The sequence below is a fragment of the Heptranchias perlo genome, chromosome 25 (genome assembly GCF_035084215.1).
Source record: "Heptranchias perlo isolate sHepPer1 chromosome 25, sHepPer1.hap1, whole genome shotgun sequence".
Taxonomy (NCBI): Eukaryota; Metazoa; Chordata; class Chondrichthyes; order Hexanchiformes; family Hexanchidae; genus Heptranchias; species Heptranchias perlo.
The window spans coordinates 35,850,166-35,865,537 of record NC_090349.1 but is presented as its reverse complement, the minus strand read 5'-3'; the positions used below and the strand labels follow the sequence as shown (position 1 = coordinate 35,865,537).

General features: G+C 45.0%; 1 protein-coding gene across 1 annotated transcript; it reads left to right on the top strand.

The window, feature by feature from the left end:
- Positions 1-2,572: 2,572 nt before the first annotated feature.
- On the top strand, positions 2,573-13,589 carry LOC137342219 (P-selectin glycoprotein ligand 1-like). Its single transcript, XM_068006007.1, has 2 exons — positions 2,573-2,787; positions 8,365-13,589. The coding sequence occupies exon 2, from the start codon at positions 8,383-8,385 to the stop codon at positions 9,445-9,447; it is 1,065 nt and encodes a 354-aa protein (XP_067862108.1). The 5' UTR covers positions 2,573-2,787; positions 8,365-8,382; the 3' UTR covers positions 9,448-13,589.
- Positions 13,590-15,372: the final 1,783 nt, after the last annotated feature.

The following is a 15,372-nucleotide window of genomic DNA, read 5'->3' as shown; positions in this document are numbered from 1 at the left end:
AGAAGCCAGTCTTCAGCCAATTTGATTCACTCCACGTGATATCAAGAAACGGCTGAGTGCACTGGATACAACAAAGGCTATGGGCCCCGACAACATCCCGGCTGTCGTGCTGAAGACTTGTGTTCCAGAACTAGCTGCGCCTCTAGCCAAACTGTTCCAGTACAGCTACAACACAGGCAATAACCCGACAATATGGAAAATTGCCCAGATATGTCCTGTCACAAAAAGCAGGACAAATCCAATTCGGCCAAATACCGCCCCATCAGTCTACTCTCAATCATCAACAAAGTAATGGAAGGTGTCGTCGACAGTGCTATCAAGCAGCACTTACTCACCAATAACCTGCTCACCAATGCTCAGTTTGGGTTCCACCAGGACCACTCTGCTCCAGACCTCATTACAGCCTTGGTCCAAATATGGACAAAAGAGCTGAATTCCAGAGGTGAGGGCTCCTTGGTGTCACACTCGGTCAAATGCTGCCTTGACATCAAGGCAGCATTTGACCGAGTGTGACACCAAGGAGCCCTAGTAAAATTGAAGTCAATGGGAATCAGGGAGAAAACTCTCCAGTGGTTGGAGTCATACTTAGCACAAAGGAAGATGGTAGTGGTTGTTGGAGGCCAATCATCTCAGCCCCAGGACATTGCTGCAGGAGTTCCTCAGGGCAGTGTCCTAGGCCTAACCATCTTCAGCTGCTTCATCAATGACCTTCCCTCCATCATGAGGTCAGAAATGGGGATGTTCGCTGATGATTGCACAGTGTTCAGTTCCATTCGCAACCCCTCAGATAACGAAGCAGTCCGTGCCCACATGCAGCAAGACCTGGACAACATCCAGGCTTGGGCTGATAAGTGGCAAGTAACATTCGCACCAGACAAGTGCTAGGCAATGACCATCTCCAACAAGAGAGAGTCTAACCACCCCCCCCTTGACATTCAACGGCATTACCATCGCCGAATCCCCCAGCATCAACATCCTGGGGGTCACCATTTACCAGAAACTTAACTGGACCAGCCACATAAAATGCTGTGGCTACGAGAGCAGGTCAGAGGCTGGGTATTCTTCAGCGAGTGACTCACCTCCTGACTCCCCAAAGCCTTTCCACCATCTACAAGGCACAAATCAGGAGTGTGATGGAATACTCTCCACTTGCCTGGATGAGTGCAGCTCCAACAACACTCAAGAAGCTCGACGTCATCCAGGACAAAGCAGCCCGCTTGATTGGCACCCCATCCACCACCCTAAACATTCACTCCCTTCATCATCGGTGCACAGTGGCTGCAGTGTGCACCATCCACAGGATGCACTGCAGCAACTCGCCAAGTCTTCTTCAACAGCACCTCCCAAAACTGCAACCTCTACCACTTAAAAGGACAAGGGCAGCAGGCGCATGAGAACACAACCATCTGCACGTTTCCCTCCAAGTCACACACAATCAGGACTTGGAAATATATCGCCGTTCCTTCATCGTCGCTGGGTCAAAATCCTGGAACTCTATCTAACAGCACTGTGGGAGAACCGTCACCACATGGACTGCAGCAGTTCAAGAAGGCGGCTCACCACCACCTTCTCAAGGGCAATTAGGTATGGGCAATAAATGCCAGTGAAACCCACATTCCATGAATGAATTTAAAAAATGGGCATGTAAATGGCAAATGAATTTCAATATAGATAAGTGTGAGGTGGTGCATTTTGGTAGGAGGAATAAGGAGGCCACATATTCCTTGGAAAATAAGAGTTTTAGTGGGATAGAGGAGCAAAGGGATCTAGAGGTACAGATTTACAAATCATCAAAAGTAGCAACGTGGTTTAATAAGGCGAAAAAAATGCACCGGGGTCCATTTCCAGAGGAATAGGATTGAAAAACAGAGAAGTTATGTTAAACTTATATAGAACCTTGGCTGGATCACACTTAGCATACTGTGCTAAATTCTGGCCTCCATGTTACAAAAAGGATATCAAGGCACTGGAGAAGGTGCAAAAAAGATTTACAAGGATGGTACCAGATCTGAGCAGTTTTAACTATTAGGAAAGATTGAACAGACTGGAGCTCTTTTCTCTACAAAAGTGAAGACTGAGGGGTGACCTAATGGAGGTCTTTAAAATTACGAAGGGGATTGATAGGATCGACAAAGAGAGATGTTTTCACTTGTGGGGGAGTCCAAAAAAAGGGGACATAAATATAAGATAGTCACTAATAAATCCAATAAGGAATTCAGGAGAAACTTCTTTATCCAGAGAGTGTTAGAATGTGGAATTTGCTACAACATGGAGTAGTTGAGGCGAATAGCATAGATGCCTAAGGGGAAGCTAGATAAGTACATGAGGGAGAAAGGAATAGAAGGATATGCTGATAGGGTGAGATGAAGTAGGGTGGGAGGAGGCTCGTGTGGAGCATAAACACCGGCATAGAGCAGTTGGGCCGAATGGCCTGTTTCTAAGCTGTAAATTCTATGTAAAAACTGAGAAACCAAAGACTTATGCGACATTGCCTGTGAGTGACTCACAAAACCTCAACTTCTCTTCCAACCCTATTCTGACACACTTCCTGCTGCTCTGTCGAGCAGGTTGTTTTGCAAGTCAATGGCGCATGAAATCTTGTGGTAGCTTTTCGTGGTCGAGTTTGGGGATTCAAATGCTTTCAACTAAAACAATTTAGTTTTAATAACCTATAAGAAACGTTATCAGCTTGAGGTATTGAAGACCAGAGGCTGGACTATACGAGTTGTTTGTTGCTCCATTATTATCGAAAAGGGTTCTTATCATCATCTTCTCTACCGAGACACAGTAAGTTCTCGTATTTTTTATTGTACTTTTTAATTTTTAATGTTTGAACAAATCAGAACTTTCTAAGAATCTCCTGGTGTTGTGATGTTGTAGGGTGAGCTTTCAAACAGTACATATACTTGGTGCTTCGAACAATAAACTTCTATTTTCACCATCAAACACTCATCCAAATCAAACTTGAAATGATAACTTGTGGCACACAATTAAGAATTCATCAGTTCACTGGGCTAAAGAATGGAAGAAAAAACTTGCATTTATAGGCAGGAGACTTTCGGAACTGATCTTTGATTTCCGTTAATGTGTTTTTATGTAACGTATTTTACTGCTTCCCCTTCTTGTCTCTCCCCTCGTTCATGGCACTTGTAAATAGCCAGAGATAAAGGACAAACAGATGGTTGGGGGAGATTGTCTTTCTAATCAGTCAACACGAGGATTTGTTGAATTGTTTCATAACGATCCGGTCATCTCCAGTTAAATGGGTACCTGATTCCAGCATGGAATCCCAGTGGCACGACCCCTTTCCACTCCCTTCCATTACATGTAAGGTCCAATTCTGTTCTCCCAGCGGGGGTGGTGCTGCAGTGAACACATAACAGGAGCCTGTGGACAAATCTCTGTCGCTCAGGCCATCTAAAGCAGCAATGGCTTCATGAAAAAAGGTTTTGGAAATTGCTTCTGATTTAGGCCCACAGTGTCATTTTCTGCATGGGGGCTTCACACACGTCATGTGATGAATTATGTCATTGTGCCATATTATTAGAAATAAACAAGAAAAGGTTTCCAAGTATTTTTTCATGAAGTTAGAGCTTCCTTAATAAATGTTCTTTAACATAGGGGACAGGTGATTTTAGACTCTTTCACCTCTAGGATCTGGGTTCAAGTCTATTCCAGACTAATGAGATAGACTAATTGGTTGCCGGCTGTAAGGATCCTACGTGAAATGTCTTTACCTAGGCCTCAGTTTAGTTAGGCAGCCTCAGTTTAGTCCCTTGTGGTCATGGGCCCATTATACAAACCTGCCTTAATTTAGCCCTAATTGGCAATCTCAGATTAACTGTGCATCTAATTGTCCTATACCTGCTTGATATCCCTAAAAGTGTTCAATTCCCCAACGTTGGCATGTCTCTCCTTAAATGCAAATATAACAATTGGACTATGCCAGGTGAAGTCTGACAATACATTGAATACATGGAACACGACTGCCTCAGATAGAAAAACAGAAATTGATGAAAGTGCACAGGAGCCAAGATCTTCAAAATAACATCAAAATAATGTCAAAATAACATTGATAAGAAGACCTACGCTAACAGGTCTATCAGGATCTGAAAAGAGAGTGGAAGCCAACTGTGGAATAACTTTCCAAAATACCTGAACTTGACACACATGGACACAGCTTGCAAATGAATCCTTTCACTACAATCTGTGTAGTATTTTGCAAACAAAACAATCTGTTTTATCGTCATCATTTAGACACAGAAAAAAACATTTATTAAAACAGACTCTCATACAGCACAAAAGGAGGCCATTCAGCCCATCGTGCCTGTGCCGGCTTTTTGAAAGAGCTATCCAATAAAAGAACTTCTCGACATTTTTGCTAGGAACACATGAGCTGCTGCAGCAGCATCTCAACATTCTGCATTGATGCGCTCTGAGTACCAACAGTGAAGCTTCACACGCAGCCTCTCTTGCTTGTGAAACTCCCTCCCAGACAGTGCCAGTGGCTGGAACTCTTCCCCCTTGTATGCAAACATTCGAAAGCAGATTTAACTGTTAGCCTCTAAACCATGGTTGTTGGAACATGCTTCAGGCAATGATATCCCAGTGCCCACCAGAGCCAGCTACATGAGATGTCTGTCCTCATCACAGTTGCCTCCACTTGTAACCCTGTTGCACCAACTTACTCTTGCACAAGTAGTGGAACTCAGCACAGCACTGCAAGAATATTACTGGCACATCAACGCTAAACAAAGTATCAGCTTCATTTCAGGCCAACTGGTTCCGGGCAACTCACGTTGAGCTGAATAAAAGTAGAGCTATTACAGTTAAACAAAAAACATTGAGTTTGTCAACGTACAACTCAGTGAGTGTATTTAGAATGGCAGATACAACAACAACTTGCATTTATATAGCGCCTTTAACATAGTAAAATGTCCCAAGGCGCTTCTCAGAAGCGATTATCAAACAAAATATGACACCGAGCCACATAAGGAGATATTAGGACAGGTGACCAAAAGCTTGGTCAAAGAGGTAGGTTTTAAGGAGTGTCTTAAAGGAGGAGAGAGAGGCGGGGACGTTTAGGGAGGGAATTCCAGAGCTTAGGGCCTAGGCAGCTAAAGGCACGGCTGCCATTGGTGGAGCGGTTAAAATCAGGGATGCGCAAGAGGCCAAAATTGGAGGAGTGCAGAGATCTCGGAGGCTTGTAGGGCTGGAGGAGGTTACAGAGATAGGGAGGGGCAAGGCCATGGAGGCATTTGAAAACAAGGATGAGAAATTGAGGTGTTCCAGGACCGGGAGCCGATGTAGGTCAGCGAGCACAAAGATCATGGGTGAATGGGACTTGGTGCGAGTTAGGATACAGGCATCAGAGTTTTGGATGAGCTCAAGCTTATGAAGGGTGGAAGATGGGAGGCCGGCCAGGAGAGCATTGGAATAGTCAAGTCTCGAGGTAACAGAGGCATGGATGAAAGCTTCAGCAGCAGATGAGGTGAGGCAGGTGTGGAGACGGGCAATGTTAAGGAGGTGGAAGTAGAAAATGATTACAGGCTGTAATGTCACTGAGGAGTCCAGACAGGACTGTAAAGTTTTAGCCATTCATGCTCACCCTCTGAGCACTGAGATTGGATTACAGCCTTGCAATCACTTCCTGTTCATGAAAGCAGATGGTGGAACAAGAAACATACAGGAATCCTTTTGAGGGTGTAAACGAGTAGTGTGAGATGCTGACAAAGTAGTTTGCCTTTCAGAAGATGTCTGATAGTAAGATAACTCAAAAGAGACATGTGGCTAGAAGCTCTTGGCTAAAGGAGGAAATAATAAGTTGTTAAATAATCGGAAACGCAGAGTGTGACCAGAAATAATCAATGGCAATGATAATTGACTAATGGAAAACCACGTGAGTCAGTCAGGTGCCTTCATTTTTGCACAACATTTCTAACATTTCTAACTGATTGAAGTGTTAAAAGTAGAATCATCCACAGAAAATTCCTTACCTGAGTAAATGGGTAAAAAAACGACTGAATACTCAAAGATTTTGCCTCAGGGCAGCTGAATGGCTGGAGTTGTTTAAAGGGAAATAGCACAGTGGAGTAAGCAAACTCAGGGTAAACAGTGACTCTTAACTTTTAAAATATATTTTTTTTTACATGTTTCTTGATGTTAATTCATCCGGACAGACAATCACAATAAGCACAGTGATTGTACACCAGACAAATACCTTGGATATGATCGCACCATATGATTTGGTTCTTCAATCCAGTGCTGGCACTAAGCTGCTCACAAGTACTTTTTAAAAATCAATTGCAAAGAATTATGAATGTCGCTTGATTATCTTTGGGAATCATGAGTATTTACACAGATTGTTCCCTCAGGAGATTAAATGGGAGGTAGAGTCCATGATAGGTTGAATTGTCCTCATGTTTAAATTCCTTCATGGCCTCACCCATCCCTATCACCGTAACCTCACCAGCCCTACAAATCCCCCCCCGCTCCACCCCAAATTCTCCTTTCCTCTCATTCTGGCATCTTGTGCATATCCACTTTGGCCCACCATTGACAGCTATGCCTTCAGCCACCTAGGCCGCACACTCTGGAATTCTCTCCCTAAGCCCCTCAACTTTCCATCACCCTCTCCTCCTTTAAGACCTTCTTAAAGCCCACCTCGTTGACCAGCTTTCGGTCACCCCTCCTAATATCTCCTTCTTTGGCTCGGCGTCCTATTTTATCTTGACACTGCTGTGAAGCACTTTGGGGCAATTTTCCACATTAAAGGCACCATATAAATGCAAGTTGTTTTTGAGAGGAAGTCACAAAAAATACCCAGAAATGTTCAAAAATAAATTGAAGTGAAATCAAACAAAATTAAGGCTACTGGAAAACTCCCCAGAGCAAATGTTGATGTTCTTTAAGGGAAGGCGTTTGAAGAGTGGTGGAAGATGTCACTCACTATACTCCCTCTGTCGTGTGTCTCTATTGTGGTTTGGGTTGACTAAACAGGAAGTCTTGCAATAACGTCCCAGTAAAAACCAAAAAATGCTACTGCCTACAACTGAAGTTCATTTTCAATTAGGTCGTTTAAGAATTATCCTGAGTCTAAAGGGGATAATCTCTGAGGAATAATAAGAGAAACGCCAGTTCTGCCGTCTAGTGAGCAGGTGATAAATAGGGACCTTACTGATAAATGGTAAATTGTATAGATAAGGTACACCCAGAGTATTACATTAAACTAGACCAAACAAGGGGACATACATTTAATTTAGTGAAAAGTACATTAAAAACACATATTAAAAAGGATGAACATTTAGCGAGGTGAGGTTAGAGACAAGAGGCCATTAAGGCCATTCAAAATACACTTAGATGCTGTGCTGGGAGAGTAAGAGTGTTGGATGGATGTGCTTCATAGGCCGAATGGCCTTTTCTCATCCCTGACTGTTCTTATATTTGAAAGAGGCAAAGCTCTTCTTAGCCACAGTCTTAAATAACCTTCATTTCTTATTCAGAGCCTTAAAAAAAATACAAATTTGTAAAGAGATGAACCTTTTAAGCAACATGAATCATCAGATGGACACAGAACGTCATGCTATTTCTGTCTGATGCCTGATGCAGTGTAATATCTCCATGAAACTGGTGGCAAGAGATTGGATATCATAGTTTCCAGTGAAAGGAGTCAATCCTCTGCACCCCACTCTGTTCCCCCCCCCACCCCGCCATAGTCTTGTAATACACAGCATTGATGGGAAATGCAGAAACTATAATGACAGTAAGAGAAAATGATTAGTTGCACTAATGGAAGATATGGAGCAAAAATAGACAAGTTCATTAAGGACCTCTCTCTCAAACAAGCAATTAACGTGTTGAGTCCAATGGTCTCTTTGTATTAAGTTCTTCTTTTTTGTTGTATCAGGTATTTAAACGTGGTCACAGTGAAAGCAGGTCTAACAGTGGGAAAATGAATCAAGTTCCGTGTTATCTGGAACACAAGGTCCATGAGTGTGTTTAAAAGGCTTTGGATTCAAATTCACAAGTTTATTTGGGCTTTCCTTTTCAGAAACATTTCTGTAATACAATAATCATTTTACTTATTTTCTTTTTAATTGACAAATCTGTGAGACAGTCTTACTATCTTTGAAAACAATGCAGACTGTGTCATTGTAACAAATATTTTTTAATATCCTGCTTAAGCATCCTGGCAGCTACCTATCACGTTAATGGATGAAAATACCATGACTGCCCATACAATAAAGCACCAGTTACCTCTTGTGAATACCCTGTGTTCAAAGCTATTAAAAATGCGTGTGTACTAATGCTGTAGATTTGACTTTGCTGTAGTGAAGGGATTGTAACTATTTGTTTCTTTTTTAGGAACAGCTTCTTGCAGACATGCAGCTGATGTGGTGCAGCCTTCCTGTGTTACTTGCTGTTGTAGCTGGTGTGGTAGTGATGGGGCAGAGCTCAACGGAAACACTGGAGATATCTGATTTAACAGAACCAATTTCTGTTGGAGTGACCCAAAGCCCGAGTGATGACTCTGAAAGCACCACTGAGAGTTCAGCAATTCTTTCAACTCTCAGTCTGACAAGCACATCCCTTACTGATGAAACTGGAAGCCCCGTCCAACCCGCTTCCACAACTGCCACTCCAACGGCAATAACCTCAGTCTATTCCGCAACAGGGTATCTGTCTAACACTACTCAAGATTTCAGTGCTTCTCAACAAGTCAGTACTGATTTGATCGAATTGGTCACATCTCCTGGTTTTGAAGCGGAGACCGTTGTCAGCCAGGCCTCTTCTTCCACTAATGGATCCGAGCTATGGGCTGACGAGCTTGGAAATGCAACAGGCATGCCTGAAGTCACATCGGCCTCAACTGCAGTCACCAATACTTCAGAGATTGGCGGACTTCTTGTCCATCCAGATGTAAAGGCGAAAACCCAATCTCCTCCAACCAGCAAAATGACTTCTACAAAGAAGCACACAACAGGCTTCCGTCCAGCGACCACTGCTGTCCCAAGTACGACAGCAATAACGAAAAGAAAGGAATCAATCCCCTTGAAGCCAACCATTTCCTTTGTTAGCAAAATCACCAAAGCAGCCACCAGAAGTTACAATAGGCTTTCAACTGCTCAGGCTACAACCAAGAAAATTGGCCTAGTTACTCAGTGCCTCATAGCCATTGCTATTCTAGCAGGGGTCTGTACCATCTTTGTCATATGTACCATAGTCCTGTGTACCAAGCTCTCCAGCCAAACACAGGGCTACAGAGTCAACCGGACAAACGGCACTGAGTTGATGTGCATTTCTGCTCTGCTGCCTGAAGAAGAGAGAAAGTTGAGGAAGAAAATGAAGCCAAAAAGGTTAAGAGATTTCAAAATGACCACTGTTGGACAAACCAGTGAGAGTGATGATGATGACCTTACCCTCCACAGCTTTGTGACCGAACACTAGACCTTTCCATTAATCTCTAGATCCAGGGCTCCCCTCCTGGTCTCTACATAATTAAGCATGGATATTTGACTAATCGGATAGCTGATGAATTGAGTCTCATGCTTTGATTAATGTGAATGTATCTCTAGGGACTTTCCATGACTGAGCTCTGAAAAGTGTTGCTGGGCTCATGGTTTGCTCTTCGTTGCATATTGGAGATGGGCTTTTAGGACCTCCCTATCTACTCAGCTCCCTCTGCTCTTGTGAAGCTTTGGCCATGAGCAGTCTTGATTCCATTCGACTGACACCTGTAAAGAGTGTGGCATTCAGGTTGCTATACAAAACTTTTGTTATAAAGAAGATACATTTTTAAGACTTCATATGGGTCTATATTTTTTTAAGTCGTGATGTGGACTTGCTTTGTGTGCTGTACATTGAAGTGAATGCAAGATGCTGAATATTGATGAGGTCACAAAAACAAAGAGACATCAATGGAAAAGGAAAAGTTCCTAAAACTGGCACGAAGGAATTTTCCAGGAGAGCTTACATCAGAAACATTGTTTTGTCTCTTGTGGGACATTGGCAGAGCCATGTGGCTGATCCTGTATCACCACACCTCAAGACAGCAATCAAAGTGTTCTCTTTGGCGTTGCTAAGTGACACTGTGCCATTAATTTAATAGAGACTTTTAAAATTAAGAAGGGTTTTGATAAGGTGAAAAGGGTAAAACTAATTCCTCTAGTTGAAGAGTCAGTGATGAGGTGTCATCAATGTAAAATTCTCACTGATAGTTATGAGAGAGCTTAGGAGAAATTTCTTGCTCTGCCAAAGGGAATAGTTGTGGCAGAGACCATTGCATATTTTAAGAGAAAACATTTGATGTAGAGGAAGACACAGAGCTATGAGGAGAGATCAGGGCAGTGGGAATAGTTTCGGATTGCACTAGTAAAGAGCCGGCACAGAAATGATGGAACGAATGGCCTTCCTCTATGGTTTTATGAATAAACAATTATAGACGGATGGAATTACTGAGGACCATCAGGGAGGAAGTGACTGTCTAATGCAACAGTCATTTCCTCCCTCAGTGGAATTGTCAACTTTAAAAAATATTGCCCCAAATTTGCAAACCCCTGATTGTGCCCATTGGTGCCCTTCAGCACTGACCCTACCAGAGTTTGAAGGGAGGGCATCGTATTTATGATGGGCAGGCACAGGCATCACTTCTGGGACCCGCCTGCCTCATGCTGCTGGAAACTCCGATTTTGTTCTGCGCTTGAGGGGACTTGCCCAGGCAAACTCCCCCTCCCCCATCCCGACCCTTCCCTTCCCCCCCCCCACCTGGCCCCCACCGCCCCCCCCCCCCTTGACCCCAGCACTGACCCAGCTGACCCCCTGAGCCGATCTGGCAGCAGTTGCAAAAACATTTCTTCTCTATTCTTTGAGAGTCCAAGCCACTTGTCTTGTTTAGACCCCACCAGTGGAGCCCTCATGCACCCCTGTGGAGACCATTATGCCTCACCTCTTTGAGCGTAATGGCAGCTATTGCAACACTGGCTCCCCTTCCAGGTCCAAGAGTGGGACCTCTCGGTTTAGAGCATCTCCGTCCCTGGCCCCGCTCCCAGCCCATTGAGACCCACATTGAGATGGAGGGGGAGAAGTTCTGCCCCTTGCAAGGCACTAAGGAAACTCCTAGCAATAGCAGAGACCGAGTATAACCCGTTGGACTTATAGTGGGAGACCAGCGCAGGCCCTGAGGAATTTCAGGCCCATTGTATTTGTACGTTTCCAAAAAGTATAAATAATGGGAGAAGATCACAAGGAGGTTGATTTTAATTCCCTGCACCTGGCGGAAACCAAGTTGGGGGGGCAGTTAAAATGGAGCGGGGGACTTACCCATACCTTTCCCCTCCCGATCTGGCTGACTGCAGTTTGAAATTGCTGGCAGCAAGGACAGCCATCCCCAAGCCGGCGGGATCCTCTTTAAATATGCAAATCGGTCTCCACCATCGGGGCCTCCTGATCTGCTATTTTAACCTGAGGCCTGAGCGGTGGATTTCCCACCAGGCCAAACCTGCCAGGACCAGCAGCCAGGGCCAGAAGGGGGCCAGCAAGGTAAGGATTTAAACAAAAGATTCCGTTTCCTTGTGGGCCAGGAGGAACTGGAGTGCTCCGTCTGGCCCAACAAGGAAACCTTGGGCTTTCCCTGCCCTGGGCTTCACCCACTCTCCCCCGATCGGGATTCCCCTCCCAGAGCGTTTACCTGGTGCCGGGAAACGTTCCCTGGGTCCCCGGTGGTGACCTCCTGCCACACGATTTTAAAGGCCGGGTAGCCATTTCCCACCAACTGCTCAGCAGTCTTGGTCAGGAGGCCCGGCCGTTAAAATGAATGCAAGTATTGTTTATTATTTAATCAAGCAAAACAAAGTCCAGAGTGTCGTCCCCTTGAGGGCCAAATGTGAACACATCACCGTTACCTTTTTGCTTAATTCGAGTTGGTGTAATTATTTACTGCAAAAATAGCCAAAGAACAATATAGTCCGGGTTAAAGGAAAGGATGAATGTCTTTTTTGGGGGGGGGGGCAGGTGGTGATTATCCAGAATTCCTCTTGATTGTTAATTGACCAGTTTTTAGACGTTAACTGTGATGCAGCCATTGGGTGCAACGTGCCTGCATTGGCTGTGCAAATGACCCTGATCCTGGGATTTAGGATAGGGTCCCCGGCTACTGGCATGGGGAGGATGGGGGTTGCGCTCTGCCGCACCTGCACTAGCAAAACAGACTCCCATGGATTTTAGGGCCTTGGGTGTCTTTTGCTGCTCTTGCTGCCTTCGCCCATCTCAGGTTTTATTGGTGCTGTGACTATCTGCTCAGCACAGGGAGTGCGTGACCTTCTGCCCACTTCCATGCAGCTGGAGTCAAAGCTGCTGCTGGTCTGTCTGCTCCTGTGCCCGGCAAAAGTCGCCAATCGCAGGCCTAGGTTGCATAAAATTGACACGAACGGGCATCCTCTGACTGCTTGCCCCTCTCCCCAGGACCGGTACGTGCCTGGGTGACCCCGGAGTAGGATCACGTGGTGTCTACCGGTTCGCTTCAAGCGTTTCGCGGCCAGTGGGCATCTCTGGACCTACTGGCTTTCACGCTGTGATCCAGTTGTTTTAAATGTGCCCATCTAAAAGGGGGCACTTGTCAGAAATTGACCATTATTTTGTGGCTAATGCCACTTATTGGTTCAAACAAAATTGGAAATCTTGAATTCTATGTAATTCTATACTAATGGAACCATTCTCTTTCCACAGTGGGATATATTTAATTAAGCAAGTCAGCACATTTCTCCATTTTCTGATTTGACCCTTCACATTACCTTTTCACCTCCAGGCCACTGTGTGGTGCACTGTTCTTTGACCCTGGGACTTGGGTTTGATCTGCTATTTGTAACTCATCTTATGTGAAATGAGTTTGCAACAATCTCAACCTAGTTCCTTGTGATCACAGGGTCGCCACAGCAGAAACCTCCCCATAAATAAGCACTAAATTGGCAATCTCAGCCCGAGAGGCAATAAGGGTTTCTGGTGCAGGAACTGGGGCAACGGGAGATGTTCTTCTGAGGTAGTGGTGGCAAAGTAGAGCGAGCCTTGTTCTACATCCAACCCATTCTGTGCCTGATCTGGGAGTGCTTGATACTAACAGAGGTGCAAAAAGTGGCAAAGTGGTTCAGTTCTCCAGCACCGATGTCTCTCACCTTGATGAGGATAGAAATGATCCAAAAAAGTGAATTCAGATTAAGGATCCCCTCTATAGTCTCAAATATGCATGAGGGGAGATTGCAGAAACATACATGTAGGTTTATGTGCATCTGGATGTGCGCGATTTCAAAGTGGGGCTTTTAGCACTGTTTGCAAGAGGCCTAAGACCTAGTCTGGGGGCCGATGATGCAACACAGCTTTTGCTCTAATGAAGGGCACAGAAGAGAGTGAAAGTGTGAGTGAGCTGCAGACTGACCTGTGCCTGCCCCTGCACAGGGCACATGGTCTCAGCTGCTTTACAAATTCAGACTGCGCTGAAAACGTAAAAAAATTTTCTTTGCAAATTATCGATAAACTGTACTGCACTGGAACAATGGGACTCACAACCGTTTCTAATTAAAATAAGGCAGTATCTCCGAGTTTTGTTTTGTTAGTGACGTTTGTTTCAATCATCATCAAAGGAATTGTGCGATTTCCAATTCCCAACTGATCTGATTTCCGCTCAGTTTAGAACTAGCACTGAAATCCTGAGCTGGAGCTTGTTTGGATAGTTCAGCTCCAGGTGAACCTGCCCATTTATCTTTACAGAACTCAAGAGGGGCCAAAATACAACACCGTACATTAGGGTTGCCAACCTCCCCCCAGGATTGCCCTGGAGTCTTCAGGAATTAAAGATTAATCTCCAGGACACTGCTGCGAGCAAAACCCAGGAGAAAAACCATAGGGGCATTGGAAATTGTATTTTTTAAAATAATTTTCCGTGAACACTTTTGTTCATTAGTTCTAAAAATTTCGGACATGGGGAAAAAAGGCTGTTTGATTGACAGTCAAGAAGCATAGCAACGAAGAGTCTGTTCGCTTTCCGATTGGCTGTGGGAAGGCGGTGCACTGCGAGTATGGGCGTGTTAGGTGACCAATGGCAGGGCAGTGGGGGCGGGGCAGTTGGAGGCAGAGGTCATGTGATGACACCTTCAGGAATATGCCCAACCAGAGTTGGCAACCCTACTCCATGTGCTCGATGGACTCTTCGCAGTAGCCAGTTCTGTGCTGCCACTCTCTCTCAATCATGCAGTTGAAGTCACCTTTCCCTTGACCGTTATTGCACTGTTATGCACTAGGATGCTTACGAGTGCTGACGTGAAGCAGTGAGACGCAAATCATGCACGGGGAGGTCCTGATTTCGGCCGTGCCATCGTGAGCGGAGACCGGGCACTTGCTGCCCCCCACCCCCGCCTACCCCCAAGAGTGAGCACCGGAAGACGTTTTACTCACCCTCTTCCCTCGTGTGCTCTCACACAATGTCAGTCAGTTACACATCAGCAGAGTAGCCAGGGAGTAGGTCACCCATCTGGGAAATGGGGCAGTGGCACAGAGCAAAACTAAAGAGAGGGGGACCAGGGCTTTGTGTTGAGTGGGTCGGCAGAGTGGGAAGAGCTGTCGAGATGCAATCATTTCCCTGCGACAGGCACGGTTTTAATGCAGGCCTTCCAGTTCTGGTGTCAGGTCATTGACCTGAAATGTTAACTCTGTTTCTCTCTCCACCAGTGCTGCCTGACCAGCATTTTCTGTTTTTATTTCAGATTTCCAGCACCCACGGTATTTTGCTTCTGTTTCAATGCAGCCTTTTTCTTTGCATCTCACTGCTTCTTATTTCAACAGGCCCGTTCCAGGGCCCTCGCGTTGCTCAGGAATCCCTGTGTGTACGGGAAAAGGGAGCTTCACATTTGCTTTGATTGGACAGCAACAGCTGTCCCACAGCTGGGCCCTGGTCAGTGCTGTCTCGGCAGATGTGAGCACTCTAACCTGGAGCAATGCTCTGTATGTGGTGCAGTCTGCGGTGTTCGTACCACATAAATTAGCCATGAAAAGTAACTAATTACAGAAATAGGCAGTGCGGTGTTAGCAAACAGCACAATTAAATGTTTCTGTCTATTTTTGACAATATACTGAGAAATTCAAGCTACACAAGTCAATTTTGATCGAGGAGTTGGGGAACCTGGCCGATCTTTGCCACTTGTTTTGCAAGTGCCTGATCTTGGAAATGACGAAGCATGTAAATTTGGGGACATTTTAAAAATAATCCAAAATGGCTTAAAATAGACCGGATAAGGAAAGGTGCAGATTTGATCTCTGGTCCATGCAGAGTTAGCTGGTCTCAGCCAGGGAGTGGGGGGAGTCACTGAATCACTACAATTCAATATA

Bases quoted from the DNA above. Each gene is read 5' to 3' on its own strand.
- LOC137342219 (XM_068006007.1), top strand. From the start codon at position 8,383: ATGCAGCTGATGTGGTGCAGCCTTCCTGTGTTACTTGCTGTTGTAGCT.